Raw genomic sequence first — 27,288 nt, forward strand, 5'->3', positions numbered from 1 at the left:
TGTTTTGTCTTTTTGATACACTTTTGGGCCATTGCTGTTTAAGCGGGCAGTAAGTTGCCATCATGGGTGAACTTTCTTTCCACTCCGCTCAATATCAGGTTTTGCTGTTGCCTCAGTTTCACCAGCAAATTTCTACCTGTAGAGATTTTACTCTCGAGAGGATATATTTTCTCAGTCTGCAGGTGGAAGCTTACATTGGCTTTAGGAAGCATAGCTATATTGTTTGTCCATCAAAAGGTTAGATTAAGATTTCTAATTCTTGATGTATTGAAACTTTTCTAATGCTCAAGAGCAGACAATACAGCAAAAGTAGCAGACTATGAACGTAGGGAAAGTAGTTGTGAACAACAAAACAACAAAAAGTACAAAGCAAAATTGAAAAATTTCTGCACAAGGCATATATATAAATATATACAACTCAAGAGCAGTACAGTTTCCCTAGCAAACAAAAGCTACATAGAGTGGGTCCTATGTCCATTACTTTTAGTGGGTCTACTGTAAGTTGGTGTAGCATGGGATGACCTCAAAAATAGCCTTGTTTGCTTGTCATTAAGACCTGGAGCTAAGAAGCAATTCTGCCTGGGACCTCCCTCCCCAATATGCATTACCCGGGAGTCCCATTACTTACCAGTATCCATACCTCTCTGAGCTGTGGCTTCACTGGGAGCTCTTCCTTGAAAAATGGGCCTCTGTCTAACCATTTCCTCATGCACAATGCAGGAGTCTTGTTCCTTGGTGGCATCAACAGCAGGCTGGAAGGTGGATTCATTGGGGCCTTTCCAATCTCTTCCACCAGCAATAGGTTTAACTACATCCTCCCCTGGGTGTGTTTCCTCAGGATACCCAATTCTGATATGGACTGTGTGCTTTTGTAGGACACCTTGGTCATACACAATGCAGATGTCTTGTCCTTTAGCAGCATCACCAACAGTCTGGGCTGGAGGTTCCCTGGGGACACTGGAGTCTAGTTTGCTGTGAACAGTACCCTCCACTGAGAGCGTTTCCTGCAAACATGCTTTTCTCTCACAGATATTGGGGTTGTGCCAGATGTTTTCCTCACCTACAATGCACACATCCTGCTCCTTAGCAGTACCAGGAACTGTCTCCAACATGATTTCCCAGGGGGATCTGCAACTTCCTCCATGAAGAAGGGGTACCTCCTCCTTCTCCTCAACTGGGTGGGCTTCCTGCTGACCCTCAGTTCTCTTATGGACGATGGGCTTTGGCCTGATGGGTTCCCCATAGACAATGCACAGGTCTGGCTCTCTAGAAATATCAAGCATCATCATCCTGGCTGTGGCATCAACAACGGTCCGGGCTGGAGTTTTACTTGGGACACTGGAGTCTCCTTTGCTGTAAACTGGACCCTCCCCTGAGCTGATTTTCTGCAAACACATATTTCTCTCGCAGGTGTTGGAGTACTGCCAGATGTTTTCCTCACCTACAATGCACACATCCTGCTCCTTAGCAGCACCAGGAATTGTCTGTACTGTGAATTTCCAGGAAGCTCCGGAACTTCCTCCATGAAAAAGGGGTTCATCCTCCTCATCAACTGGGTGGGCTTCCTGCTGACCCCCCGTTCTCTTGTGGATGATGGGCTTTGGTCTGATGGGTTCCCCATAGACAATGCACAGGTCTGGCTCCTTGCAAGTATCAAACATCATCATCCTGGCTGTGGTCCAACTGGGCTCCTTGCAACCTTCTTCGTAGGCAAGGGTGTCTTCTGCTTCATTTACTGGCTGCCACTTTCCCTTTGCCTATATAGCAAAGTAGATTGTTTGAAACAAGGTATCTTGAGAAACAGGAAAAACAGAGAATTACAAGCATAAGAAGTATCCTTCTCAGCTTTCAAAGGATACATTGTGTGTCCCATATGTACACTAGACACCCTCCATCTTACTGTTTTAGGAAAATAGCTTCCAAATGAATCTTTTCCTTCATGTTCCTTCATGTACACAAAAGAATAGTAACTTTGGCCACTTAGCTCAGTACTGTCTACACTGACTGGAAGCTGCTCTCCAGGGTTTCATATGGGAAGCCTCTCCCAAGCCCTACATGGAGATACTGGGGACTGAACTTGCCACCTTCTGCAATGCAAGGCAGGCATGCCACCACTGAGCTGCCTTCCTTCCTCCTAAGACTCTTTTGATCTTTGCTCCAGGAAATGTAGCAACCTCCACCTGCAGAAGCCCTAATTCACATCCTATCCCTCTTTTCCTTTCCGTTGTGGACTCTGGGTTGCAGGTCTGCCTTAAACAAGCCACCCTCTCATCTTTGTGCTTTGATTTATGAGGTGAGCGGCAGCCCTTTTTGTACATTCTTTATATTTGCTATTTCATGATATGGCGAACCTCACCAGGAAAGAATCAAATATCTAAAGGAATTGCAGGAGAAACTGTAAATATTAATTGGATACATGGCTGCGTAGTCCCCGGTAGAGAGCCCCAATTAGAACTGCCAAAACAAGATCAGATATGAAAGCGGCTCAGGCTGAGGGGAAAAAAAATGGAGATGGCTGATGTGCAGGAAGAAAAAAATAATGGCCTCCCCTACCGGGCGTGGGGGGGGGGGGCTGGAGCTATTTGATGGACTATAAAAGGGGGGTATTTCACACAAAATTGGATTTGTCTGAATGGATTATTCTCATATATGGATTAAGGAGAAAGTGAGGTGACTCTTGGATTTCTGCTGGCTTTCCTAAGGCCTGTGGAAAGCTGGCTTGGATTTTAGAGGTACTGAAAACAGTCTCTGCATAGGAACTTCCGGGTTGACGCGATCTGGAAATGGCGGATTCCCTCCGAGCTCCGGAGGGAATCGGCTCCACTGAGGATGGGTCTTTGCCGCGCCGGCGACGCGGGGACCCTTAAAAACCGCAGGCGCGGAAGCCTGCGGACTGAAGACTCGGCGGGTGCCTTAAGCGCCCCCCCTGATTCGCAAAGAGCCTTTTTAAAGGCTGCGGAGGGGATACGGGGGTGGCGTGGCACTGAGAGTCGATCGCTACCTCGGTGGAGCGAAGCCGCGAGCCATGACCGGAGAGCGCTGACTTCCTTCCTTGAAAATTTGGACTGAAAGAATCACCCGTGAGTAAGACGGATTGGGACTTTATAAAAATTTTACCTTTAATTGGAGACGACCGGGGGGTGTGCTAAAAGGAAGTCCGCACCCCCCCTCTTGCAGACCATCTAAGCAACGACACAAGAGATAAGCTGGAGAGCCTACCCTTGGTGGGGTGAGTTAAAAAGGACACTAACTTTCAAGATTTTGCTAAAGGAAATTTTGTGCAGGAGAGTGGAGTTTTGGAAACCTTCCTTTTGTTTTAAACAACCCCCCCTCCCGGGCTCGGGAACGTCCTGCCTTTGTGCCTGCGTTAGAGCTGCGGAGTTTGACAGCTGTCAAAGCTGCCAAACGGGCGGTTTAAGTGAGAAATTGCCATTTAAGATTTCTATGGACTAAGACGAGTTATAATTGAGTTGAAACTGTTGGAAACAAAGTAATGATACTCAGTTAAAGGATTGTTGGTGAAAAGGCAAATAAGTAACCAGATTCCCCCTAGGGGGAACTCTGTGAAACTACAATGGATACAATGGCTGTGGAAGGAAAGTTACTAGTGGAAATCGAAAGGATGTTTCAATTGGTGGGAATCTTACAGGAGCAGAGCTTGGCCATGAACAAACAACTTGAGACTATGACCTTGGGAACAGGCAACTCTGCTCTTTGTATTGAGGACCTTAATGAGAAAGAATCCACAGCTGATTGGGAAACAATATCTACAGAGCTGGAAGAGACTAAACAACAAGAAAAAGAAGAAGTAATCCTGGGAAGCAACAACCAAAAGTTGACATCTGTGGAATACAAGCAAGGAGACGCTGGGAACATATCCACCACAAGTCTGCGAGAGATACAGAAGAAGAAGGAGGAGGCCCCAAGACAAAATGGAGTACAGGAATTTAAAATAAAGAAATATGATTGGGGCCTCCGTTTGGACTTAGACTTGGAAGAGATAGACTTTGTGGAAATACTTCAGCAGCTACCTTTGAATCTTTTTGTCGGAAGAGGACATACTTTGATGGTGAAAGAACTTTTCCCAGATCTGACGACTGCTATAAAGGACTACCAACAGGACAGGCGGAGAGGAACGGAAATAGATTTGAAAGCCTCGGACGTGAGGAACCCAGGCTGAGAACTTCGAACTTGGATTTTTATTGGGAAGGGACAAAAACCGGGGATGGGAGGGAGGGAAGAAGAGACTCTTAAAAACTCTTAAGACTTTTAGGTTTGGTTAAGATGACTCTTAATTAAGATAAAATGAAAATCGATGGAAGAGAACTTAAGTCCAACTTATGAAAATTAATTTTTATTATAAAAAAGGAAATAAGATGAATAAGATTGTTAAGAGGAGAAATATCAACTTGCTGACATAATCTTGAAACTGGGATGCATGGGGGGGGGTGGGGGGAAGTCAGGGAACAAGGTTATGAAATGGGGATTTGCTGATTTTATACATGTTTTTGTCTTTTGTTTTTTCTTTGTGTATGTGTTGTCTTTATAAAAGCAGAAAACCAAATAAAAATTTTATAAAAAAAAAAGAAAACAGTCTCTGCATAAATACTGATTGTGAAGTATGCTCCATGGCATTGTTTTTTACTGAAACATTGGCCCGTTAAGAGATCAGAAAGATCGCCGTGCCATAAAGTTTATCAGTTGACGGAGTCTTGGAAGAGAGCCCAGAGTCTTTGGAGCTAAAAGCAGTGGAGCGGAAGAAGGGGCCATTGGGAGGACTGTGTTTTATAAGCAACTGAAAGAGAACAACATGGCATAAAATTTGCCTCTTGCATGTTAACAGATATATGGACTTTGTTAAACAATATTGAGAGTCATACACCAGTGATTGTGAGATAAGGATGGTTAAGATCGGAAATATGAAACTGGAAAACAACAAGAGAGAAGAAAGCAGAAAATAAAAGACATTTTCTCTTGAGATCCAGAACATAGGAGGTCCCCTTCTGAATTTTTTTACAGTTGCACTGTATAATTGGCTGTGCTGTTTGTATTATGATTTGGCAAGATTTGATTTGTCACCAATTGGAAGGTTTTTAATTGAAAATGAATTAACAAAAAACAAGCCCCCCCTTAGGGAAATATTTCATTAATGCAAAACACGAAGGCAAGAGACGCCCTTGCCAAGCCCCACCCCATCTTAACCTCCCAGGGGAAGAAATCTCTCTCTTGCACCCTTCCTTGATACCCACATTCCTCCTCCTGCACAATAAGAAATCCCTTGTTTTCACTTTCTCATTCTTCCAAAGGGCTGTCATCCTTGGACTCACCCGGGTTCTATCTTGAGTTCTTGGTAGACTCCAGCTCACCCGTTCTGGTAGACATTGGTGAATTCACAGACTTTCCTTCTTCATCTCAAGCCCCTTCACTGACCCACTTGGGTGTTTGCTCAGCTAAATGGATCCAGGTGTTGATCGTTTATGTGGGAAGTGCAAAGGCTGCTGGGAATTGGAGTTCACAGAAAAACAAACTGTGGCAGGGCGGAAGTGTGATCTGAAAATAGAAATTAAACAGCAGAGAGAGAAAGACAGAAATGCCCTCTTTCCCCCTCCTGCGCTTTGAGTTGCAGCTTTCTTGTTTTTTGTTTTTGTTTAAATTGTGGCCTGGTTTCACATACTGTCAATATAATAACATCAACTTTTGTGGTTTTCTTAAAAAAAATTTTTGACCCTGGTAATGTTAGCTTGACCACAAGCTAGTCCAGCATTCTATTTTCAACAGTGGCTAATCGGATAGCTCTAGGAAGACCAGTTACTGGACGTAGAAGACCCAGAATCTGGTGTTCAGAAGTTGAGGGGTCCTGAACATGATGGTACTATTGTGCATCAAACCTTTTCTAGCAATGAATTTTATACACTGTAGGGTTGCCATATGTCTGGGGAAACCTGGACATGTCCTCTTTGGGGGCGCAACATGCCCACCTGGGCAGACTTTTTCTTTTTAAAGGAAATGTCTAGGTTTTGGGAGGGTTATTTGGGCTCAGGCAGCTGGAGACAGGCCTGCTGCTCCAATGGTTTTAACTGTTTTACATTTGTGTGTGTTTGGTTGTTCTCTGTTATTATTGAGGGAGTGGAGATGTGTCTGGAAGGAGAGGAGCTGGGAAGAATAGCAGAGTCCCCCATCACAGTGGTTCAGGGTAGGGGGAGGTGAGGGAGACCGGGTTATGCCCAGATGGCACACCCCCTGCTGGTGTTAACCCTTGCCAGTCCTCAAGCCATCAGGCTGAAGCCGGATAGACGGATAGGACCAGTGCCTAAGCCAATACCGCTCTTAAGTAAAGGTAAAGGTACCCCTGCCTGCACGGGCCAGTCTTGACAGACTCTGGGGTTGTGCGCCCATCTCACTCAAGAGGCCGGTGGCCAGCGCTGTCCGCAGACACTTCCGGGTCACGTGGCCAGCATGAGAAAGCTGCATCTGGCGAGCCAGCGCAGCACACGGAAACGCTGTTTACCTTCCCGCCAGTAAGCGGTCCCTATTTATCTACTTGCACCCGGGGGTGCTTTCGAACTGCTAGGTTGGCAGGCGCTGGGACCGAGCGACGGGAGCGCACCCCGCCGCGGGGATTCGAACCACCGACCTTTCGATCGGCAAGCTCTAGGCGCTGAGGCTTTTAACCACAGCGCCACCCGCGTCCCTGTACCACTCTTACCTGTAACCAATAAAGTTGTGACCAATTTTAGCCCATTACCCTTAATTATGGTGTCTTGTGTTGTTATTTACCACTGGTGGGAGGCGGGAACTCGCCACGCAAAGCCACTTCCGACCTTGGGAGGAGGTGGTGTTGCAGGCTCACGCCCCCAACACGTGCGCGGTGGCTGGCTTGCAGCCCCACGTGAACTGGGGAATCCTCGGGCCGCGTCATCCTCTGAGCCAGCCAATTGGCTGGCTCGGGGTGTGTGGTTTGCCCCATTTAAGGCAAGCGCAGCCCGGGGATCGCCCTCTTTCAGATCGCTCAGCTGACCGGTTTCCCACCCGCCCGCCCTTCAAGGTTTCCTTCTGACCTTGCTATGGACTTTGGTTGGTCGCCGTTAAGGGGCCTGGGAGGAGTTTTTTCCACTTAGCAAATTGGCACCGGCCATGTGGTTTTTTGCCTACCTTGTAGCAAATCGCCACAACTTCTCTGGTCTTGGCAGTTAGGCATTGGTAGGGGGATTGTTATGTAGATGAGATGGGGGGAGGAGTGCCATCCCCCAAATATTGAAGGGTAGTTCGGTGAAGGATTCCGGGGGGCGTTGCCTTGTCTGAAGCCTATGGAGGTCAGGGCCTAAAGTACACCCCCAAGCAGTGACCCCGGGGGGAGTGCCTAGTTGATGTGCATCAGTTCCTCTCCCCTAGTAATGCTGGAAACTGTAGCTCTGTGAGGAGAATAGCAGGTCTCCCCTAACCCATCTCAGCACTCTTAACAGCCTTCAGCTCCCAGAATTCCTTGGGGGAAGCCATGACTGTTTAAAGCAGTATCACATTGCTTTCACTGTATGGGAAACCCAGCAATATGGGTGGGGTATAAAGAATAAATTATTATTATTATTATTATTATTATTTATAATTATTATGTTGTGAATGTGCGCTAAGTGTGCTGGAAACCGCAACCTAAATTGGAAAGCTGCATCCATTTTTGTTGTGAGGAGCCAGAGAAAACAGAAGAGTACAAACTGTAATATTTATACAACTTTATTATTCAGGATTGGTAGTCTCAAAACAAATCTAAAAAGCAGAAGCAGCTACTGTGCCAATTTTACATTTCCAACGGAGAAGCCTCTGAAGCCTTTCAAACTTCCCTTCCTTCCTTGGGTCAATCCTTCTCTTTGGTTTCAAAAGAATCACGTAAATTATCCCCAACATGGTTACTTCAGCCGGATGAATTTATTGGGGAGAAATTCCCAGTGTCAAGAGAGAAAGGTGCTGGTTGACTTTGCTCTGGCCAAGGAAAGAGCTGAGTTTTCTCTAGATTCTCCCAAGAGCAATTTTCATAGCATAACTTATTAAAATGAAGGCACTTTATTATATGTAAAAAAACTTTTCAACTATCACATGGAATCCACACAAACAATAAACAACAAGCCAGTTGAGGCAATGAGTTTTAGTCACTTAAAAGACCCAAGAACCTGCCCAAAGCATGTATTATGTGTGTGTATTGGGAGGTTCAGGTGGGGACAGGCCTCTGGGTGGCTCCTGCGACGCTCAAAAGATGGAAACCGAGGCTGAGGTCACATTTGCACCACCCCTTTAAAGCACATTTATAGCTTTTCTATGGTTTGTTAAAAGAATTCTGGAAACAGTAGTTTGTACTTCATAGACCTACAATTGCCAGCTCCCTTAAGAACTGAAGTTCCCAGGCTTCCTTGGGGGGGAAGCTTTAAAAGTATTGTGTGGATGTGACCTTCTTACCATAGTTGAAGTTACATGGTTTAAATCCGCTGTGTGTTCTCACCTACATAAGGTCTCGATTCATCATCTAAACTCTGACTGAGATTTGAACCCTGGTTGGGCGTCTCCCTTGTGTGGTGCTTTTGATGCCTCTTGAGGTTCGATTTACGGGTGAAGCTCTTTCCACATATTGAGCATTCATGGGGTCTCTGCCCTTTGTGAATGCTCTGATGACTAGTAAGGTTTGACTTCTGAGCAAAACATTTATTACAGACTGAACATTTGAAAGGTTTCTCCCCTGTGTGAGTTCTTTTATGTTTAGTAAGGTTTGAGCTGTAACTGAAACTTTTCTCACACTTTGAACATTTGAAAGGTTTCTCCCCTGTGTGAGTTCTCTTATGTACTTTAAGGTATGAGCTGTGTGCGAAACGTTTCCCACACTGAGAACATTTGTAGGGCTTCTTATTTGTGTGAGTTCTTTGATGTGCATTAAGGTATGAGCTGCTTGTGAAACGTTTCCCACACACAGAACATTTGTACGGCTTCACCCTCGTGTGAGTTCTTTGATGTGCAGTAAGGTTTGATCTCACATTAAAGCTTTTCTTGCACACTGTACATTTGAAAGGCTTCTCCCCTGTGTGGGTTCTTTTATGTACTTTAAGGTTCCATTTCTTGCGGAAGCTCTTTCCACAGTCTGCACATTTATGTGATTTCTGTCCTGTGTGAATCTTCTGATGGGCGGCAAACTGCTTCTGATTCCTGAAGCTCTTTCCATACTGCTTCACCTCTGTAGGGCATGTGGGGCTGTTTCCATTGTTTCTGCTCCCACTGCTTATTTCTCCAGATTCTGCCGTTTGAATTGTTTTCTCCTTTTTGGATCTCAAAGCATCTCTGTTTTCTGGTTGTTCTCCTTGCTCAGTGAAGAAGCTACTTTGAGGAACGATGGATTTGTCTGTCTTCCGTTTTCTGTGGCTTCTCTTTTCCCTCCTTGGTCCATCGTGACTCAGGAGGTTCTGCTCCACCATCTCATCCTGTGCTTTTTTCGAAGATTTCCTTCTGTTCTGTCTCCACTGCACAACACCTGCTAGATAAAGAGAGAAGGAAAACATGGATGTCATAGAGAGATGGAAACAGAGTGATTCAATCTAATATATTTCGTATTTTGTTACACTTTTGGGGCCATTGCTGCCAAAGCGGGCAATGAGTTGCCATCATGGGTGACATTTCTTTCCACTCTGCTCAATATCCTGAGTCTGGTTTTGCCATTGCGTCAGATTCACCAGCAAGTTCCTAATCTTTAGAGCAAATATTTTCTCAGTCTGCAGGTGGAAGCTTACATTGCCTTTAGGAAGCATAGCTATATTCTTTGTCCATCATGAGGTTAGATCAAGATTTCTAATTCTTGGTGCTTTGAAACTTTTCTAGTGCTCAAGAGCAGACAATGCAGCCAAAGTAGCAGACTACGAACATAGGGAAAGTAGTTGTGAAGAAATAACAAAAAATCAAAAAGTACCCAGCTAAATTGAAAAAAAATGTCTACAAGGCTTACCGTATTTTTCGCTCTATAAGGCGCACTTTTCCCCTCCTAAAAAGTAAGGGGAAGTGTGTGTGTGTCTTATGGAGCGAATGCAGGTGGGAGGCTCTGCTCAGCACTCCCCTTAAAGAGCTGTGTGGAGCGTGTGTGCGGCTCTTGGGGGCTTTTCCCGAGGAGGAAAAGCGCTGCGATCCCGCTGGCTGTCCTGGCTTCTGGGATTCAGATTCCCGCCCCTTGTTTTCCTCTTCCAAAAACTAGGTGCATCTTATGGTCTGGTGCGTCCTATAGAGTGAAAAATATGGTGTGTGTGTGTGTGTGTGTGTGTGCGATCCCGCTGGCTGTCCTGGCTTCTTGCAGCCTCTCTCAGGCAGAGGTTGTGCGTGGCTACCCCATAAGCCAGGGCTGCACAGTGATCCCACTTACTTTCCTGGCTTCTGGGATTCAGAATTTTTTGCCTCTTGTTTTCCTCTTCCAAAAACTAGGTGTGTCTTATGGTCTGGTACATCTTATAGAGCGAAAAATACGGTGTGTATACACACACACACACACACACACACACTGTGTACAACCCAAGAACAGTACAGTTTCCCCAGCAAAGAGTCCTGCTGTTTCCCAGCAAGCAGAACCTAAATAGAGTGGGTTCTATGACAGAGCCAAAGTTTCATCAGTCTCCAGTTGCAAGTTTAGATTGGCTTTAGGGAGCATAGCTATGTTGTTGGTCCTGGTTAGAGCAAGATTTCTGATTCTTGATGCATTGAAACTGTGAGGGAACTGCCATCAGCTCAGAGGCGAGTGGTGGAAGAGCATTTGTGTTACAGGGAGCCTCCGAAGATCTTGCGAAACAGTTCTTCCTCTGCGAGGAGGGAAGCCCTGCTTCCAGTGGGGAAGGGGCGCAGGGCGCAGGGATCAGAAGATGCTAGGAAGAGCCCCAATACTGAGCCTGAGCAAAGGGGAGGGGAGGCAAGTACCCCTTTGCCAGTGTCCACGTTGTGCAGTAGGTTTGCACACACACAGAGAGGAGAAGGATGGGGGTCACATGACTGTTATGCTGGGTAAGGTATAAGGACCGCCCACTCCCAGATTCTGCTAGCGACTGAGCAGACATGGACTTGTGACGCTCTGCACTGTAAGATAGGTTGTACAGATAATAAAGCCTGGAAAAGACAGGTTGGAGTCTTGCTTGTTTGCTCTCGAGCAACCACACCATCACCTGACAGAAACTTTTCTAGTTCTTAAGAGTAGAATATACAGCAAAATACTATGAGCAACAAATGAAACATCAAAAAGTACATAGTTAAATTGAGAAATTTCTGCACAAGCCTTTGTTAGCAATTTCACTCTTCCGAGGCTGCATTTTGTGATTAGTGGAAATCACACGGTCTGTCGGAAAGGAAGCGTGAGAACCGGATATAATCCTATCTATATGTATTATGTGATGTACTTTCACTTTTGCCTGTTCTCTTTTGGAGCTGAATGAGAGAGAGCGTCATGATTCTGTGTCTGTGTAATATAGTGTAAATAAATACATAGTTTAGATCTACGGATGGTTCATTCTTCTTGCTGTGCATTGCCAGAAGATTAGCGTGCATAAATCAAGTTGGTTTATGTCGCTGGAGCGCCCTGGAGAAGAAGGGAATGCCTTTCCAGAGCTATGCTCTCCGAAGGACGCTCGGAGATCGGGGGGGGGGGGGGCTGCAGATAGCCCGGAACGCTCTCCCAGCAGCCTTACATATATATAAAACTCAAGATCCTGTTTTTATTCCAAATGATTCTGGTAATTAAAGGACCAGGGCAATTTATGGAATGACAAAAAGTACTACCGAGGTTCATTTGGCAAGGGAAAAAACCAAGGATAAAATCTAAACTTTTAATAGATAAAAAAAGAAAGAGGTGGATTCTCAATGCCATATATGAAACTCTATTACGAGGCATCCTGCCTGTGTTGGTTGAAAGAGTGGATAACATTGGAAAATACGGATTTACTAGACTTGGAAGGTTATGATAACAGATTTGGGTGGCATTCTTATCTTTGGTATGACAAAGTAAAGTTTATAAAGGTTTTCTAAATCACGTGATAAGAAAGTCAATTTATGAAGTTTGGGACAAATATAAAAATCTGTTAGAACGAAAAACACCATGGTGGCTATCTCCAGTAGGGGCACTGACTGTTAAAAAATTAAATATTGAGGGAAGGTGGGCCACCTATGGTGAGATATGGATGGAAACCGATAAAGGATTAAAACTTCAATCATATAATCAAATAGAAGAAGTACTTAGGGGTTGGTTGCAATATCATCAAGTAAATGATATATTTAATGGAGATAAAAGCAATTTAGATTTCGAAAATAAATAATCTAGATTTCAAACTGAATTGTTGGAGCTCAAAGTTAAATTGCTATCAGAGATGTATACAGTGGTACCTCGAGTTGTATACGCTTCAGGTTACAAACTCTGCTAACCCAGAAATAGTACCTCGGGTTAAGACGTTTGCTTCAGGATGAGATCAGAAATTGCTGTGTGGCGGTGCAGCGGCAGCAGGAGGCCCCATTAGCTAAAGTGGTGCTTCAGGTTAAGAACAGTTTCAGATTAAGAATGGACCTCTGGAACAAATTAACTACTTAACCTGTGGTACCACTGTATATAATTTCTTTTTTAAAATTTCTGCACAAGCCACACACAAACACACACAACTCAAGAGCAGTATTGTTCCCCCAGCAAAGAGTACCTACATAGAGTGGGTTCTATGACAGTCAAGGCCTGGAGCTCAGAAGGAATTCAGCCTGGGACTTCCCTCCCCAATATGCATTACCCAGGAGTCCCATTACTTACCAGTATCCATATCTCTCTGAGCTGCGGCTTCACAGGGGGCTCTTCCTTGAAAAATGGCCTTCTGACTAACCATTTCCTCGTAACCAATGCAGGAGTCCTGTTCCTTGGTGGAATTAAGAACGGCTTGGAAAGTATATTCATTGGGGCCTTTCCAATCTCCTCCGCCAGCAACAGGCTTAACTACATCCTCCCCTGGTTGTGTTTCCTCAGGAAACCCAATTCTGATATGGACGGTGGGCTTTTGTAGGACACCTTGGTCATACACAATGCAGATGTCTTGTCCCTTAGCAGCATCAACAACAGTCTGGGCTGGAAGTTCACTGGGGACCCTGGAGTCTAGTTTGCTGTGAATGGGACTCTCCACTGAGAGGGTTTTCTGCAAACACGCTTTTCTCTCACAGATGTTGGGGTTGTGCCAGATGTTTTCCTCACCCACAATGCAGACGTCCTGCTCCTTAGCAGCGTCAGGAACTGTCAGCACCGTGATTTCCCAGGGGGATCTGCAACTTCCTCCACGAAGAAAGGGTACATCCTCTTCCACCTCGACTGGGTGGGCTTCCTGCTGACCCTCAGTTCTCTTATGGACGATGGGCTTTGGCCTGATGGGTTCCCCGTAGACAATGCACAGGTCTGGCTCCCTAGAAGTATCAAGCATCATCATCCTGGCTGTGGCATCAACAACGGTCCGGGCTGGAGTTTTACTTGGGACACTGGAGTCTCCTTTGCTATCAACTGGACCCTCTACTGAGTGGGTTTCCTGCAAACATACCTTTCTCTTGCAGGTGTTGGGGTACTGCCAGATGTTTTCCTCACCTACAATGCACACATCCTGCTCCTTAGCAGCACCAGGAATTGTCTGTACCGTGATTTCCCAGGGGGATCTGCAACTTCCTCCAGGAAAAAGGGGTACATGCTCCTCCTCCTCCTCGACTGGGTGGGCTGGGTGGCCTTTCTTCTGACCCTCCGTTCTCTTATGGGTGATGGGCTTTGGCCTGATGGGTTCCCCATAGACAATGCACAGGTCTGGCTCCTTGCAAGTATCAAACATCATCATCCTGGCTGTGGTCCAACTGGGCTCCTTGCAACCTTCTTCTTAGCCACAGGAGTCTTCTGTTTCATCTACTGGCTGCCGCTTTCCCTTTGCCTGTTTAGGAAAGTAGATTGTTAGAAACAAAGCGTCTTGAGAAACAGGAAATACAGAGAATTAGATGTTCAGTTTCTGTTAATTGATTCTCATGGGAAACTTGCAGATTCTGGCGTCACACAATTAACTCAAGGCAGTGTCAATTTACTCTTGGCAGAAAGCCCAGGTCTGCTTGACCTAGAAACTGCTTACTCTGATTGGTTAACGACCAGCACTCAACTCTTATCTAGGGATTGCTAGCTCAGTTTGATGTGAGGTGTGTTAGGAGTAGAAGTGCTGTGTATGGTTTTGAGAGAGAGAGAAAGAGAGGATTTATTTTGCTTTTATTTGTATGCAGAAACTCTGCTGGTTTTATTTTCTCCTTTTAATAAATCCTGTAAATAGTTATTCTGAGTCTAGCTGACTAGTCATTACCGCCGCAACTAGCTTCTTTGCTGTGCAGGAAAACTCTGCTACGTTTGGGCTAAAGCCAATAGGGCTATGCCTGACACTCCAAAGTTCCATGAGGTTATGGGCATTGTGCTGCCAGCCTGAGTTGCGGTGGTGTCAGCATCAACGGCGTTGGTTCCAGTAGTTCCAGAGGTTGTTGTTCCTGGCTGGTTCCTGACCGTGGTGAGCTGGTGACGCAGCGGACAGAAGGACAACAGCTGCTGGGGAATGACTTTCTCAATGGGATAAAAGCAATCTATACGGAGCAAAAAGCGAAGCTAATAGTGAATAATGTGATCACGGAAGAGATAAAGATCTCTAAGGGAACTAGACAGGGATGCCCACTGTCTCCACTATTATTCATCATGGTCCTAGAGGTGTTACTGGATTCAATCAGAAAGAAGGAAAGTATAAAGGGGGTGACAGTGGGCCAAAATCAATACAAAGTTAAAGCCTTCGCCGACGATTTAGTTTTGATGGCGGAGGAACCGTCGGAAACTGCAACAGAGATACTGGAGGAAATTGAAAAATTTGGAGAGGTGGCTGGCTTTATAATTAACAGGAAGAAAACCAAAATCTTAGCAAAAAATATGGGAAAAATAGAGATGGAGTGCCTGCAACAAAAAACGGGAATAGAAATAGCCAAAAAAGTGAAATACTTGGGAATATGGCTTATGCCAAAGAATATTGATCTGTACCAAAATAACTATGTTTCGGTGTGGAAGGGAATTAAGAAAGATCTGGAAATATGGAACAGGCTTAAATTGTCTTTCTGGGGAAGAATCTCAATGATCAAGATGTCAGTACTACCGAAGATGTTGTTTCTTTTCCAGATGCTACCAATCTTAAAAGGAGTAGCGATTTTTAAAGAATGGCAGAGAATGATCTCTAGATATATCTGGCAGGGCAAAAAGCCGAGAATTAAATACAAACTACTAACAGATGTAAAAGAAAGGGGAGGCTTTGCCCTGCCGGATCTAAAGCTATATTACGAAGCGGCTTGTCTCTGCTGGCTAAAAGAATGGATTAAATTAAAGAATACAAAGCTCCTAGATTTGGAAGGATTCAATGCCAGGTTTGGATGGCATGCGCATCTCTGGAAAGAAAAGAAGAAAGGATACAGCTCATTTGAAAACCACATCTTTCGTAAATCGCTACTGGAAGTTTGGGACAGATACAAAAATATATTGGAAACAGGGGTCCCACATTGGTTATCCCCGTTAGAGGCTATGGGAGTTAAGAAAATTAATATGAGAAGTGACTGGGCCACTTATGCAGATTTGGTGAGGAAGGAAGGGGATAAGTGGAAGATTAAACCATATGAACAAGTAAAAGAATTAGTCTATGATTGGCTACACTACCGCCAAGTAAACGAAATGTTTAAAAAGGAAGAGAAAGAAAAAGGGTATAAAGAAAAAGACTCAAAATTTCAAACAGAAATTGTAAACAACGACGGTAAAATAATCTCTAAAATGTACAAAATCTTGCTGGAATGGCATACAATGGATGAGGAGGTGAAGGGAGTTATGATTCAGTGGGCTAAAGATCTAGGTTATAATATAGATTTGGACGATTGGCAAAAAATTTGGAATGAAAATTTGAAGTTTACCGCATGTGTCACATTAAGAGAGAATACAATGAAGATGGTCTATAGGTGGTATATGACACCAGTAAAATTATCAAAAATGTACAAGACTTGTAACAAGTGTTGGAGATGCAGGGAGAAGGAAGGCACATTCATGCATATGTGGTGGGACTGCAGAAAAGTAAGGGGGTTCTGGGAGAAGATATATGAGGAACTAAAGAAAATGCTAAAATATAGCTTTGGTAAGAAACCAGAAACCTTCTTGCTGGGGATAACAAGAAGGGATATAAGTAAGGGAGACTGCAAATTGTTTCAATATGCGATCACCGCAGCAAGGACACTGATAGCTCAAAGGTGGAAACAGGAAGAGGTCCCGAACCTGGAAGAATGGAGGTCAAAATTAATTGAGTATGCAGAACTGGACAAATTAACGGGGAAAATTAGATATCAGAAAGATCATAGATTCCTAAAGGACTGGGGAAAATTTACGGAGTATTTGGAAAACATATGTGAGGATGGTACAACGCTAGTGTGTTTTAAAACAGCTTTGTGAATAATAGGGAATATTACCAGAAGGTAAAGAAGATTAAAAATATAAAATATAATGGAAATATTGTTATAAAGGAATGTGTGGATAAGGTCTAAACTACGAATGATTGCCAGAAAAGTTGTGGGAGGTCCAAACAAGACAAACAATGTGATATGTAAACGGAGATGTTGAGTGTGTTTTTTTTGTGGAAAACCTTAATAAAAATTTAAATGCAAAAAAAAAAGAAGGACAACAGCTGCAGCGTGTGAGTGCTGGGTGCTGTGGTTCCTGTTTTCTCTCTCGGTGGTCGTGAGTAGCTGGTTCCGGGTTCCAGGGACATCGCTCTCAAGATGGCCTCACAACCAGTTCAGATGGCTTTTGAGCGTCTGAATGACTCCAATTACTTGCTGTGGTCGGAACGCATGCAGGCAGTGCTGCAGAGGGATCGTCTCTGGCAAGTGGTGAGTAAGTTTCCTGCGAAGCCTGATGATGAAGACCTCGATAAAGACCAAAGAGCAAGGGCCACAATTGTCTTGGGGCTGGAAGATTCCCAGTTGCCGTATGTGAGGGGAATCAATACAGCTAGAGGTGTGTGGCAAGCACTTAAAGAACTCCATGTGCGTGGGACAGCGGTTTCCAAGCTGTTCATTCACAAGGCATTGTACAAGGCAATGTTACAGCCTGGGGTTACAATGCAGGAACACCTACACAGTTTACAGTTAAAGTTTGCAGCGCTACAGGAAAAAGACTGTGCGTTAGACCAGCAGGAGAAGGTGGCTATTATTTTGAGTTCTCTCCCGGAAAGCTGGGATAATTTAGTTTTGTCTCTAGAAGGCATACAGGAGCATGATTTATCAGTCAGTTACGTTACTGGGCGTTTGATTGAAGAATGGCAGAAGAGACAAGAAAGGTCGTTGGCTGCAGAGGCTTCTACAGGCGGGCGGTTTGGAAGGAGTTCTCATGCCGTGCCAGAGGTGAAGCAAAAGCAGCGTACCGGTGAGGAGTCAGCGTTTGCTGTTAGGCGTTGTTTCCGATGTGGGTCCTCAGCGCATCTAAAATGACAATGACCGGAGTTGGTCAAGTCTCAGTGGCCGGTGCAAGAGCAGAGACGAGATCAGCAGCAGCAGCAGCGTAAAAAGAAATTCTTCAAACGAAAACAGTCGGCTCAGCTGGTGACCGGCGAGGTGAAGATTGCTGATGAGAAACAAGCTGTCTGGGTGGTCGATTTGGGAGCATCTCGCCACATCGTGAACTCAGATGACTTGTTTGTTTCCAAGAACTCAGCACAGCGCAGCCAGGTGGCTCTAGCAGATGGAAGTACTTCCGAAGTGATTTCAGGGGGTGCAGTTTTTGTTCCTTGTCTTCGTGAATGCCTGCAAAATGTACTGTGTGTGCCTTCATTAAGGAGCAATCTGATGTCTGTAGATTGTTTGCTAAAAGCTGGGTTTAAAGTGCATTTTGAAGGAGACAGTTGCATGATTAAGAAGGCTGGTGAGATTTTAGGCACTGCTAAGTCAGAGGGAGGCTTGTTTTGGCTTAAAGCAGGATCTCAAGTTGCAGCAGTAGTCAGTAAATCTCAGCCTGCAGTGAACAACAAAGCTATACATGACAACTGTGTGCACTTATTGCATAGGAAATTGGGGCATGCTGGCTGGAAAAGTGTACTAAAAATGTCTGAATTGGCTGATGGGGGTAATTTAAAGAGTTGTAACAAGTACCTTGATTGTAATGTGTGTAAAAAGGTTAAAACCCACAGAGTCTCTTACCCCAGAAGTGACAGAGATAGTGAGTCACCGCTACAGCTGGTTCACATGGACGTAATTGGTCCATTTGCTGTAAGCAGGGGTGGATCGCGTTTTTCACTAACAATTGTGGATGACGCTACACGTTATTCTTGGGTTTTTCCCATGAAGAATAAGGGTGATGTGTTCACTAAGTTTAAAGGCTGGGTGGCATCTGTGGAAAGATTTCTATCCACTAAACTTAAAAGGATTCAGACGGACAGAGGTGGCGAATTTATGTCAAATGCCTTTAGAGATTGGTTACAGAAGCGTGGCATTGGGCATAGAAAAACGAACGTTTTTCCCCCAGAGGAGAATGGCGCTGCAGAGCGAAAAAACAGATCTTTACAAGATATGATGTTTGCCATGCTTGAAGATGCTGATTTGCCCATGTCTTATTGGGGGGAGAGCATGCTCACCGCGTGTTATCTCCAAAATAGGCTCTTTCATCAAACAATAGGTACAACCCCGTACTTTAAATTGTTTCAGAAAAAACCCAAAATTGACCATTTGCATGTGTTTGGATCAAAGGCCTGGGTATTAATTCCGAAACAAATGAGGAAGAAGGGAGATCCTAAGACCAAACAGTTAGTGTTTGTGGGTTACCAGGAGCTGGGAAAAGGTTTCCGCTTTGCTGAAGGGACAAATGGCATTGTGATCTCCAGGAATGCCAGTTTTTGTGAACATAGTGGCTGGGAGAGACTACATGCCAATACTGAGGTTTGGTTTGAACCTTCCCAGGAGCTTCATGACTCTAAAGGTAGACACAGGGAGTCAGAGTCTGAGGGGGAGGAAAGTTCAGATAAGAGCTCTCAGGAAAGTGAAGTTAGCCAAAGACCAGTTGCTAAGCAACAAAAGAGAGGTCGTAGTTCTGAGGAGGAAAGTGGGTCAGAAGAAAAATTTTCTCCCAGAAGATCTAAAAGACAAAACAAAGGAGTGCCTCCGGTGCGTTTTTCTCCAGATACTGCAAATGTGTTTAGTGTGATTGCAGAGCCCAAGAGTTTTCAGGAAGTGTTAAAGTTACCAAAAGAGGAGGCAGAGTGCTGGAAACAGGCAATGGAGGAAGAGATGTCCTCTCTGAATGAGCACAAGGTTTTTACACCAGTAGCAGCGCCTGAGGGGGCAAAGATTGTAGGCTGCAGGTGGGTGTACAAACTTAAACCTCTGGTGACAGGAGAGTACAAATACAAAGCTCGTTTAGTGGCTCAAGGATATTCTCAGAGGCCTGGAAAAGATTATGACGAGATTTTTTCCCCTACTGCCAAGGGGGACAGTGTAAGGCTGATCCTAACGCTTGGAGCAAAGAGAAAACTCCTGTTAAACCATTTTGATATCCAGACTGCATATTTACATGCATCAATATCAGAAGACCTGTATCTAGCCGAACCGCCTGGTTATGAGACAGGTTCCAATAGAGTGTTGAAATTAAACAAAGCTCTATATGGTCTCAAACAGGCTGCAAGATCTTGGAACAAATGTTTCCATGAGGCCTTAGTGTCATTTGGTTTCAAGCAGAGTACAGCTGACAATTGTGTTTATGTACGTGGTACAGGCAGTGATCAAGAGTTTTGTCTGATTTATGTAGATGATGTATTGTATGCCTGCAAAACAGATAAACAAACTAAAAGGTTTGCCAAGCAATTGTCCAGTAAGTTCAAAGTGAAAGACTTAGGCCCGGTTAGGACATATCTAGGGTTGGAAGTGTGCTGGGCCCAAGATGGCAGCTGTCTAATTAGTCAGCAGAACAAAGTTAAACAACTACTGACTACATACAGGATGCAGGATTGCAAAGGGGCAGTGGTGCCTATGGATCCAGGTTTCATAAAAACACTTCATGTAGATGAGAGTCCTGAATTTGAACATCCTGATGTATATCACTCTGTAATTGGAAGTTTATTGTATCTAGCACAGTGGTCCAGACCTGATATTAGTTATGCAGTAGGCATATTAAGTAGATTGGTCTCAAAACCCACACTAAATGCCTGGAAAGGGGTAAAACAAGTTCTGAGGTATCTCAAACAGACAATTGGCTATATGTTACAATTAAATTCTTCAGAGGATGAAATGTTGAGTTGCTTCTGTGATAGTGACTGGGGAAATTTGCCGGATAGAAAATCTGTCACAGGACTAGTCATAATGGTCGGTGGAGCTTTAATCAGCTGGCGGTCACGCAAGCAAGACGTTGTAAGTGTGTCATCAACGGAATCAGAGTACGCCGCATTGAGTGAATTGTGCAACAAGGTGATTTATTTCAAGCATTTGTTAGCAGATTTAAATGTAAATTGTGGAGAACCAGTACAAGTTTACATTGATAATCAAGCTTGTATAACCTTAAGTAAAACAGAGGGTTTCAAATCGCGTTCCAAACATATCTCTGTAAAATACCAAAATGTACGTTGCTGTGTACAGGACAATATAATCACATGTACTTATGTATCAAGTGAAGAAAATGTAGCAGATGTATTAACTAAACCATTGGCAAAGGTAAAGAACAAGCGAATGTGCAAAGGTTTAGGTTTGCTGGAAAAATGATCTCCTACATAGGTGTATTTGATGTTAATTGTTCAGCAGAATCTGTGAGGGGGTGTTCAGTTTCTGTTAACTGATTCTCATGGGAAACTTGCAGATTCTGGCGTCACACAATTAACTCAAGGCAGTGTCAATTTACTCTTGGCAGAAAGCCCAGGTCTGCTTGACCTAGAAACTGCTTACTCTGATTGGTTAACGACCAGCACTCAACTCTTATCTAGGGATTGCTAGCTCAGTTTGATGTGAGGTGTGTTAGGAGTAGAAGTGCTGTGTATGGTTTTGAGAGAGAGAGAAAGAGAGGATTTATTTTGCTTTTATTTGTATGCAGAAACTCTGCTGGTTTTATTTTCTCCTTTTAATAAATCCTGTAAATAGTTATTCTGAGTCTAGCTGACTAGTCATTACCACCGCAACTAGCTTCTTTGCTGTGCAGGAAAACTCTGCTACGTTTGGGCTAAAGCCAATAGGGCTATGCCTGACACTCCAAAGTTCCATGATTAGAAGCACAGGAGCATCCCCGTATGCACACTGGACACTCACTGGTTTAGGAAAACAGCTCAGAAATGAATCTTTTCCTTCATGATCCTCATGTACACAAGAGAATAGTAACTTTGGCCACTTAGCTCAGTACTGTCTACACTGACAGGCAGCAGCTCCCAGGGTTTCATATGGGAAGCCTCTCCCAAGCCGTCCATGGAGATACTGGGGACTGAACTTGCCACCTTCTGCAATGCAAGGCAGGCACGCCACCACTGAGCTGCGTTCCTTCCCCCTAAGACTCTTTCAATCTTTGCTCCAGGAAATGTTGCAACCTCCACCTGCAGAAGCCCTAATACACATCCTGTCCCTCTTTTCCTTTTTGTTGTGGACTCCAGGCTGCAGCTCTGTCTTAAGCAAGATCCCCCTTCTTAGTGAAAAATGTGAATAACACAAAACACAAATGGCAAGAGGCTGCCTTCCGGACCCCACCCCATCTCAACCTCCCAGGGGAAGAAATCTTTCTCTTGCACCCTTCCTTGATACCCACATTCCTCCTCCTGCACAATTAGAAATCCCTTGTTTTCACTTTCTCATTCTTCCAAAGGGCTGTCATCCTTTGACTCACCCAGGTCCCCTTAGGGATGCTGCCGAGGGCAGTGTTGTGTCCGTGTGATTTGAAGTTTGAAGTAAAACAGACAAAGGAAGATCCCTAATCGTTAATAGGGAGAAATCTGTGCTTTCTACAAGGGACAGAGTGATTAAACGTGAGATTGTATATAAATGATCTTCTCAGTTACGTTTCTGAAAGTAAAGCTATTTGGAATATAAATAGTCTGGATATTGCACATGATCAACACACAAACACGCCAACCTTTTTTCACGATCCCCGCCTATCGCTGAACTTCATTCCTTCTGCCTAAGACTCTGATGATATTTGCTCCTGAAATGTAGCAACCTTTACCTGAAGAAGCCCCAAAACACACCCTGTCCCTCTTTCCTCTTCTGTTATTGACTCTGGGCTGCAGCTCTGCAAGGACTCTCCCTTAAGCAATCATGCTCCTACATGGACACTGCCCCTTAGTGAAATATTTAATTAATGCAAAAGCCAAGAGGCTACCCTCTTGACCCCACCCCAGTTTACCCATCCACGGGGAGAATTCCCTCTCTTGCACTCTTCCTTGCTGACCATTGTCCTCCTCCCACAAAACTGGAGAGCCCCTTGTTGTCACTTTCTCATTCCTTCAGAGGAATGCCAGCCTCCTTTGACACACCCAGGTCTTCTTAGGACTAAGGCAGGTTTACATTTGAGACCCAGAGCATCAGCCCCTTGTGAGATCAAGTCTGCATTTCAAATGCCACAAAGCGGAAGAAAGAGGGGGAAAAGGGGACCCCCAGTTCAGAAATTTCTACCCAATTCCAGCATGTCTTATCTTGAGTTCTTGGTAGGCTCCAGCTCACCTGTTCTGGTAGACACTGGTGAATTCACAGACTTTCCTTCTTCATCTCAAGCCCCTTCACTGTCCAACTTGGGTTTTTGCTCAGCTAAATGGATCCAGGTGTTGATCGTTTATGTGGGAAGTGCAAAGGCTGCTGGGAATTGGAGTTCACAGAAAAACAAACTGTTGGAGTGAGGAAGCATGACCTGAAAAGAGAACTCAGACAGCAGAGATAGATAGATAGAGCAATGGATAGATGATAGATAGATAGATAGATAGATAGATAGATAGATAGGTAGATAGAGATCCTCTTTTCCCTGTGCACTTTGATTTATTGCTTTCTTGTTTTGTTTTGTTTTGAATTTGTTGTTGCCTGGGCTATTGTCCTCCATCTTAGGATGATGCAGCATTCAGCCATCTAATTGGACATGTAGATGGCGCTACTTAACTGGCCAGCTCACCCCTTCAGACAGGCAGTGGTGAATTAACAAAATTTCCTTCTTTATCTCAAGCCCCTTCACTGTCCCTCTTGGGTGTTTGCTCAGAGAAATGGGGCCGGCTGTTAATCGTTTCTGTGGGAAGTGCAAAGTTTGCTGGGAACTGGAGTTCACAGAAAAGCAAACTGCAACAGGGAGGAAGCGTGATCTGAAAAGAGAAATTAAACAGCATAGAGACAGACAGAAATGCCCTCTTTTCCCCTCCTGCCCTTTGAGCTATAGCTTTCTTGTTTTTTGTTTTTGTTTAAATTGTGGCCCGGTTTCACATATTGTCAATATAATAACATCAACTTTTGTGGTTTTCTTAAAAAAATTTTTTGACCCTGGTAATGTTAGCTTGACCACAAGCTAGTCCAGCATTCTATTTTCTACAGTGGCCAATCGGATAGTTCTAGGAAGACCAGTTACTGGACGTAGAAGACCCAGAATCTGGTGTTCAGAAGTTGAGGGGTCCTGAACATGATGGTACTATTGTGCATCAAACCTTTTGTAGCAATGAATTTTATACACTGTAGAGTTGCCATATGTCTGGGGAAACCTGGACATGTCCTCTTTGGGGGCGCAACATGCCCACCTGGGCAGACTTTTTCTTTTTAAAGGAAATGTCTAGGTTTTGGGAGGGTTATTTGGGCTCAGGCAGCTGGAGATAGGCCTGCTGCTCCAATGGTTTTAACTGTTTTACATTTGTGTGTATTTGGTTGTTCTCTGTTATTATTGAGGGAGTGGAGATGTGTCTGGAAGGAGAGGAGCTGGGAAGAATAGCAGGGTCCCCCATCACAGTGGTTAAGGGTAGGGGGAGTGGAGGGAGACCGGGTTATGCCCAGATGGCACACTGCCTGCTGGTTTTAACCCTTGCCGGTCTTCAAACCATCAGGCTGAAGCCGGATAGACGGATAGGACCAGTGCCTAATCCAATACCGCTCTTACCTGTAACCAATAAAGTTGTGACCAATTTTAGCCCATTAACCTTAATTATGGTGTCTTGTGTTGTTATTTACCACTGGTGGGAGGCGGGAACTCGCCATGCAAAGCCACTTCCGACCTTGGGAGGAGGTGGTGTTGCAGGCTCACGCCCCCGACACTGGTGGGAGGCGGGAACTCGCCACACAAGGGAGATGCCTTTTCCAGAGTTGGGTGTACTGGAGGACACTCAGAGTTCCCCAACCTGGGGAATTGATGATGGTTGAGAGAACTGCTGGTTTTGGGGGACATCAATGTGAGCAATTTCACTCCTCCGATACTGCAGATGAGATTGTTGTAAATCACATGCCTGTTTGGGACGATGGTGGGAAAGGAAGACAGTCTTATCTCTTCTGCTGTGGATCCTATTATACTGTACTTTCACTTTTATTTCTTTCTGTTTGTTCTCTCAGAGCTGGAGAGAACAGACGTCATTATGCTTTTGTCTGTACCTAGTGTGTAAATAAATAGTAGATTAGCTCTACGATGTCTCACGCTTCTTGCCGTGTTTTGCCAAAAGCTTAGTGTGCATATATCATTATGATGCATGTCGCTAGAAGCACACTGGAGAGAAGAGAGATGCCTTTTCCAGAGCTGAGCGTACCGGAGGACGCTCAGAGTTCGGGGGGCTTGCAGGCACCCCCAGGGCATTTTCCAACCATCAGCACCAAGGTGACTGGCTGTGGATATCATGATGACCGTGGGTCTGTCTCCACATGTCACCACCCGAGGCATGTGGCCGGCCACACTCTGGTCCTTGCTTAATCAATTGGGGTTTAAGAGGGGGTTGCAAAAATGGGGAACCTGAGAACAGGCCTTTCCTGAGGAGCCTCCTCACTCCTGGAACGCTCTTCCCAGGGAGATTCTCCTGGTTCTTTCCTTCCTTATTTTTAGGCACCAGCCGTTCAGCCAATGAGTGAATGCAGAGCTGTGAGTGATTTGTGAGTGGTTTAGATACCAGGCAATAGGAATCCTCTGAGTCCTCAAAAGCTGCTTCTCCTTTCCTTTGAGTGTACTTATTCTGATCCTTGTGCCTTTAACAGCTGTCTTACTAAATAAAATCCAACTTGTCTTCTGCAATTCACCAATCTTTTAGGGTTCTTTGAGCAGCTAGGGCAAAGTGGTTTAACCATCAGTTTTGCTCCCGCAGTAATGTTGGAAACTGTAGCTCTGTGAGGAGAATAGCAGGTCTCCCCTAACCCATCTCAGCACTGTTAACCTTTAGCTCCCAGAATTCCTTGCGGGAAGCCATGACTGTTTAAAGCAGTATCACATTGCTTCCACTGCATGGGAAACCCAGCAATATGGGCGGGGTATAAAGAATAAATTATTATTAATATTATTATTTATAATTATTATGTTGTGAATGTGTGCTAAGTGTGCTGGAATCTGCAACCTAAATTGGAAAGCTGCATCCATTTTTGTTGTGAGGAACCAGAGAAAACAGAAGAGTACAAACTGTAATATTTATGCAACTTTATTATTCAGGATTGGTAGTCTCAAAACAAATCTAAAAAGCAGAAGCAGCTACTGTGCCAATTTTACATTTCCAACAGGGGAGCCTCTGAAGCCTTTCAAACTTCCCTTCCTTCCTTGGGTCAATCCTTCTCTTTGGTTTCAAAAGCCTAAAGAATCACGTAAATTATCCCCAACATGGTTACTTCAGCTGGATGAATTTATTGGGGAGAAATTCCCAGGGTCAAGAGAGAAAGGTGCTGGTTGACTTTGCTCTGGCCAAGGAAAGAGCTGAGTTTTCTGTAGATTCTCCCAAGAGCAATTTTCATAGCATAACTTATTAAAATGAAGCCGCTTTATTATATGTAAAAAAACTTTTCAACAATCACATGGAATCCACACAAACAATAAACAACAAGCCAGTTGAGGCAATGAGTTTTAGTCACTTAAAAGACCCAAGAACCTGCCCAAAGCATGTATTATGTGTGTGTATTGGGAAGTTCAGGTGGGGACAGGCCTCTGGGTGGCTCCTGCGACGCCCAAAAGATGGAAACCGAGGCTGAGGTCACATTTGCACCACCCCTTTAAAGCACATTTATAGCTTTTCTATGGTTTGTTAAAAGAATTCTGGAAACAGTAGTTTTTACTTCATAGACCTACAGTTGCCAGCTCCCTTAAGAACTGAAGTTCCCAGGATTCCTTGGGGGGAAGCTTTAAAAGTATTGTGTGGATGCGACCTTCTTAGCATAATTGAAGTTACATGGTTTAAATCTGCTGTGTGTTCTCACCTACATAAGGTCTCGATTCATCATCTAAACTCAGACTGAGATTTGAACCCTGGTTGGGCGTCTCCCTTGTGTGCAGCTTTTGATGCCTCTTGAGGTTTGATTTACGGGTGAAGCTCTTTCCACATATTGAGCATTCATGGGGTCTCTGCCCTTTGTGAATGCTCTGATGTCTCGTAAGGTTTGACATCTTAGCAAAACATTTATTACAGACTGAACATTTGAAAGGTTTCTCCCCTGTGTGAGTTCTTATATGTTCTGTAAGGTATGAGTTGTGTGCGAAACGTTTCCCACACTTTGAACATTTGAAAGATTTCTCCGCTGTGTGAGTTCTTTGATGTGCACTAAGGTATGAGCTGCGTGCGAAACGTTTCCCACACACAGAACATTTGTAGGGCTTCACCCCTGTGTGGGTTCTTTTATGTACTTTAAGGTTCCATTTGCTGCAGAAGCTCCTTCCACACTCCAAACAAGTAAATCGCTTCACCTCTGTAGGGCATGTGGGGCTGTTTCCATTGTTTCTGCTCCCACTGCTTATTTCTCCAGATTCTGCCGTTTGAATTGTTTTCTCCTTTTTGGATGTTCTCAAAGAATCTCTGTTTTCTGGTTGTTCTCCTTGCTCAGTGAAGAAGCTACTTTGAGGAACGATGGATTTGTCTGTCTTCCGTTTTCTGTGGCTTCGCTTTTCCCTCCTTGGTCCATCGTGACTCAGGAGGTTCTGCTCCACCATCTCATCCTGTGCTTTTTTTGAAGATTTCCTTCTGTTCTCTCTCCACTGCACAACACCTGCTGGATAAAGAGAGAAGGAAAACATGGATGTCATAGAGAGATGGAAAGAGAGTGATTCAATCTAATATATTTCGTATTTTGTTACACTTTTGGGGCCATTGC

The 27,288-nt window shown here is 44.4% G+C and overlaps 3 protein-coding genes and 1 long non-coding RNA gene across 5 annotated transcripts; 1 reads left to right on the forward strand and 3 right to left on the reverse strand.

The window, feature by feature from the left end:
- Positions 1–520: 520 nt before the first annotated feature.
- Positions 521–7,209, reverse strand: LOC310701796 (uncharacterized protein). 2 transcript variants are annotated; one of them, XM_083493186.1, is made up of 2 exons: positions 5,367–7,209; positions 521–1,757 (listed from the first exon to the last, which is right to left on the reverse strand). In XM_083493186.1, the coding sequence occupies exon 2, from the start codon at positions 1,665–1,667 to the stop codon at positions 621–623; it is 1,047 nt and encodes a 348-aa protein (XP_083349312.1). In that variant the 5' UTR covers positions 1,668–1,757; positions 5,367–7,209; the 3' UTR covers positions 521–620. The 2 variants fall into 2 exon arrangements, with proteins under 2 accessions (XP_083349312.1, XP_083349313.1); XM_083493187.1 differs by lacking the exon at positions 5,367–7,209 and adding an exon at positions 1,860–1,893.
- Positions 7,210–7,712: 503 nt separating this feature from the next.
- LOC310701822 (uncharacterized protein) lies at positions 7,713–12,399 on the reverse strand. Its single transcript, XM_083493245.1, has 2 exons — positions 12,379–12,399; positions 7,713–9,508 (listed from the first exon to the last, which is right to left on the reverse strand). The coding sequence occupies exon 2, from the start codon at positions 9,447–9,449 to the stop codon at positions 8,466–8,468; it is 984 nt and encodes a 327-aa protein (XP_083349371.1). The 5' UTR covers positions 9,450–9,508; positions 12,379–12,399; the 3' UTR covers positions 7,713–8,465.
- LOC310700943 (uncharacterized protein) lies at positions 10,771–22,982 on the reverse strand (the record flags this gene model as incomplete). The annotated part of the gene is made up of 3 exons (XM_083490900.1): positions 22,723–22,982; positions 12,788–13,931; positions 10,771–10,898 (listed from the first exon to the last, which is right to left on the reverse strand). Exons 2-3 carry the CDS (start codon positions 13,839–13,841, stop codon positions 10,771–10,773), a joined length of 1,182 nt encoding a protein of 393 aa, XP_083347026.1. The 5' UTR covers positions 13,842–13,931; positions 22,723–22,982.
- Positions 16,726–21,162, forward strand: LOC310700345. Its single transcript, XR_014522574.1, has 2 exons — positions 16,726–19,401; positions 19,868–21,162. It is a non-coding gene; the product is annotated as an uncharacterized lncRNA (long non-coding RNA).
- Positions 22,983–27,288: the final 4,306 nt, after the last annotated feature.

The sequence above is a fragment of the Podarcis liolepis genome (assembly GCF_965112155.1).
Source record: "Podarcis liolepis genome assembly, chromosome: 2".
Taxonomy (NCBI): domain Eukaryota; kingdom Metazoa; phylum Chordata; class Lepidosauria; order Squamata; family Lacertidae; genus Podarcis; species Podarcis liolepis.

Bases quoted from the DNA above. Each gene is read 5' to 3' on its own strand.
- LOC310701796 (XM_083493186.1), bottom strand. From the start codon at position 1,667: ATGATGATGTTTGATACTTGCAAGGAGCCAGACCTGTGCATTGTCTAT.
- LOC310701822 (XM_083493245.1), bottom strand. From the start codon at position 9,449: ATGGTGGAGCAGAACCTCCTGAGTCACGATGGACCAAGGAGGGAAAAG.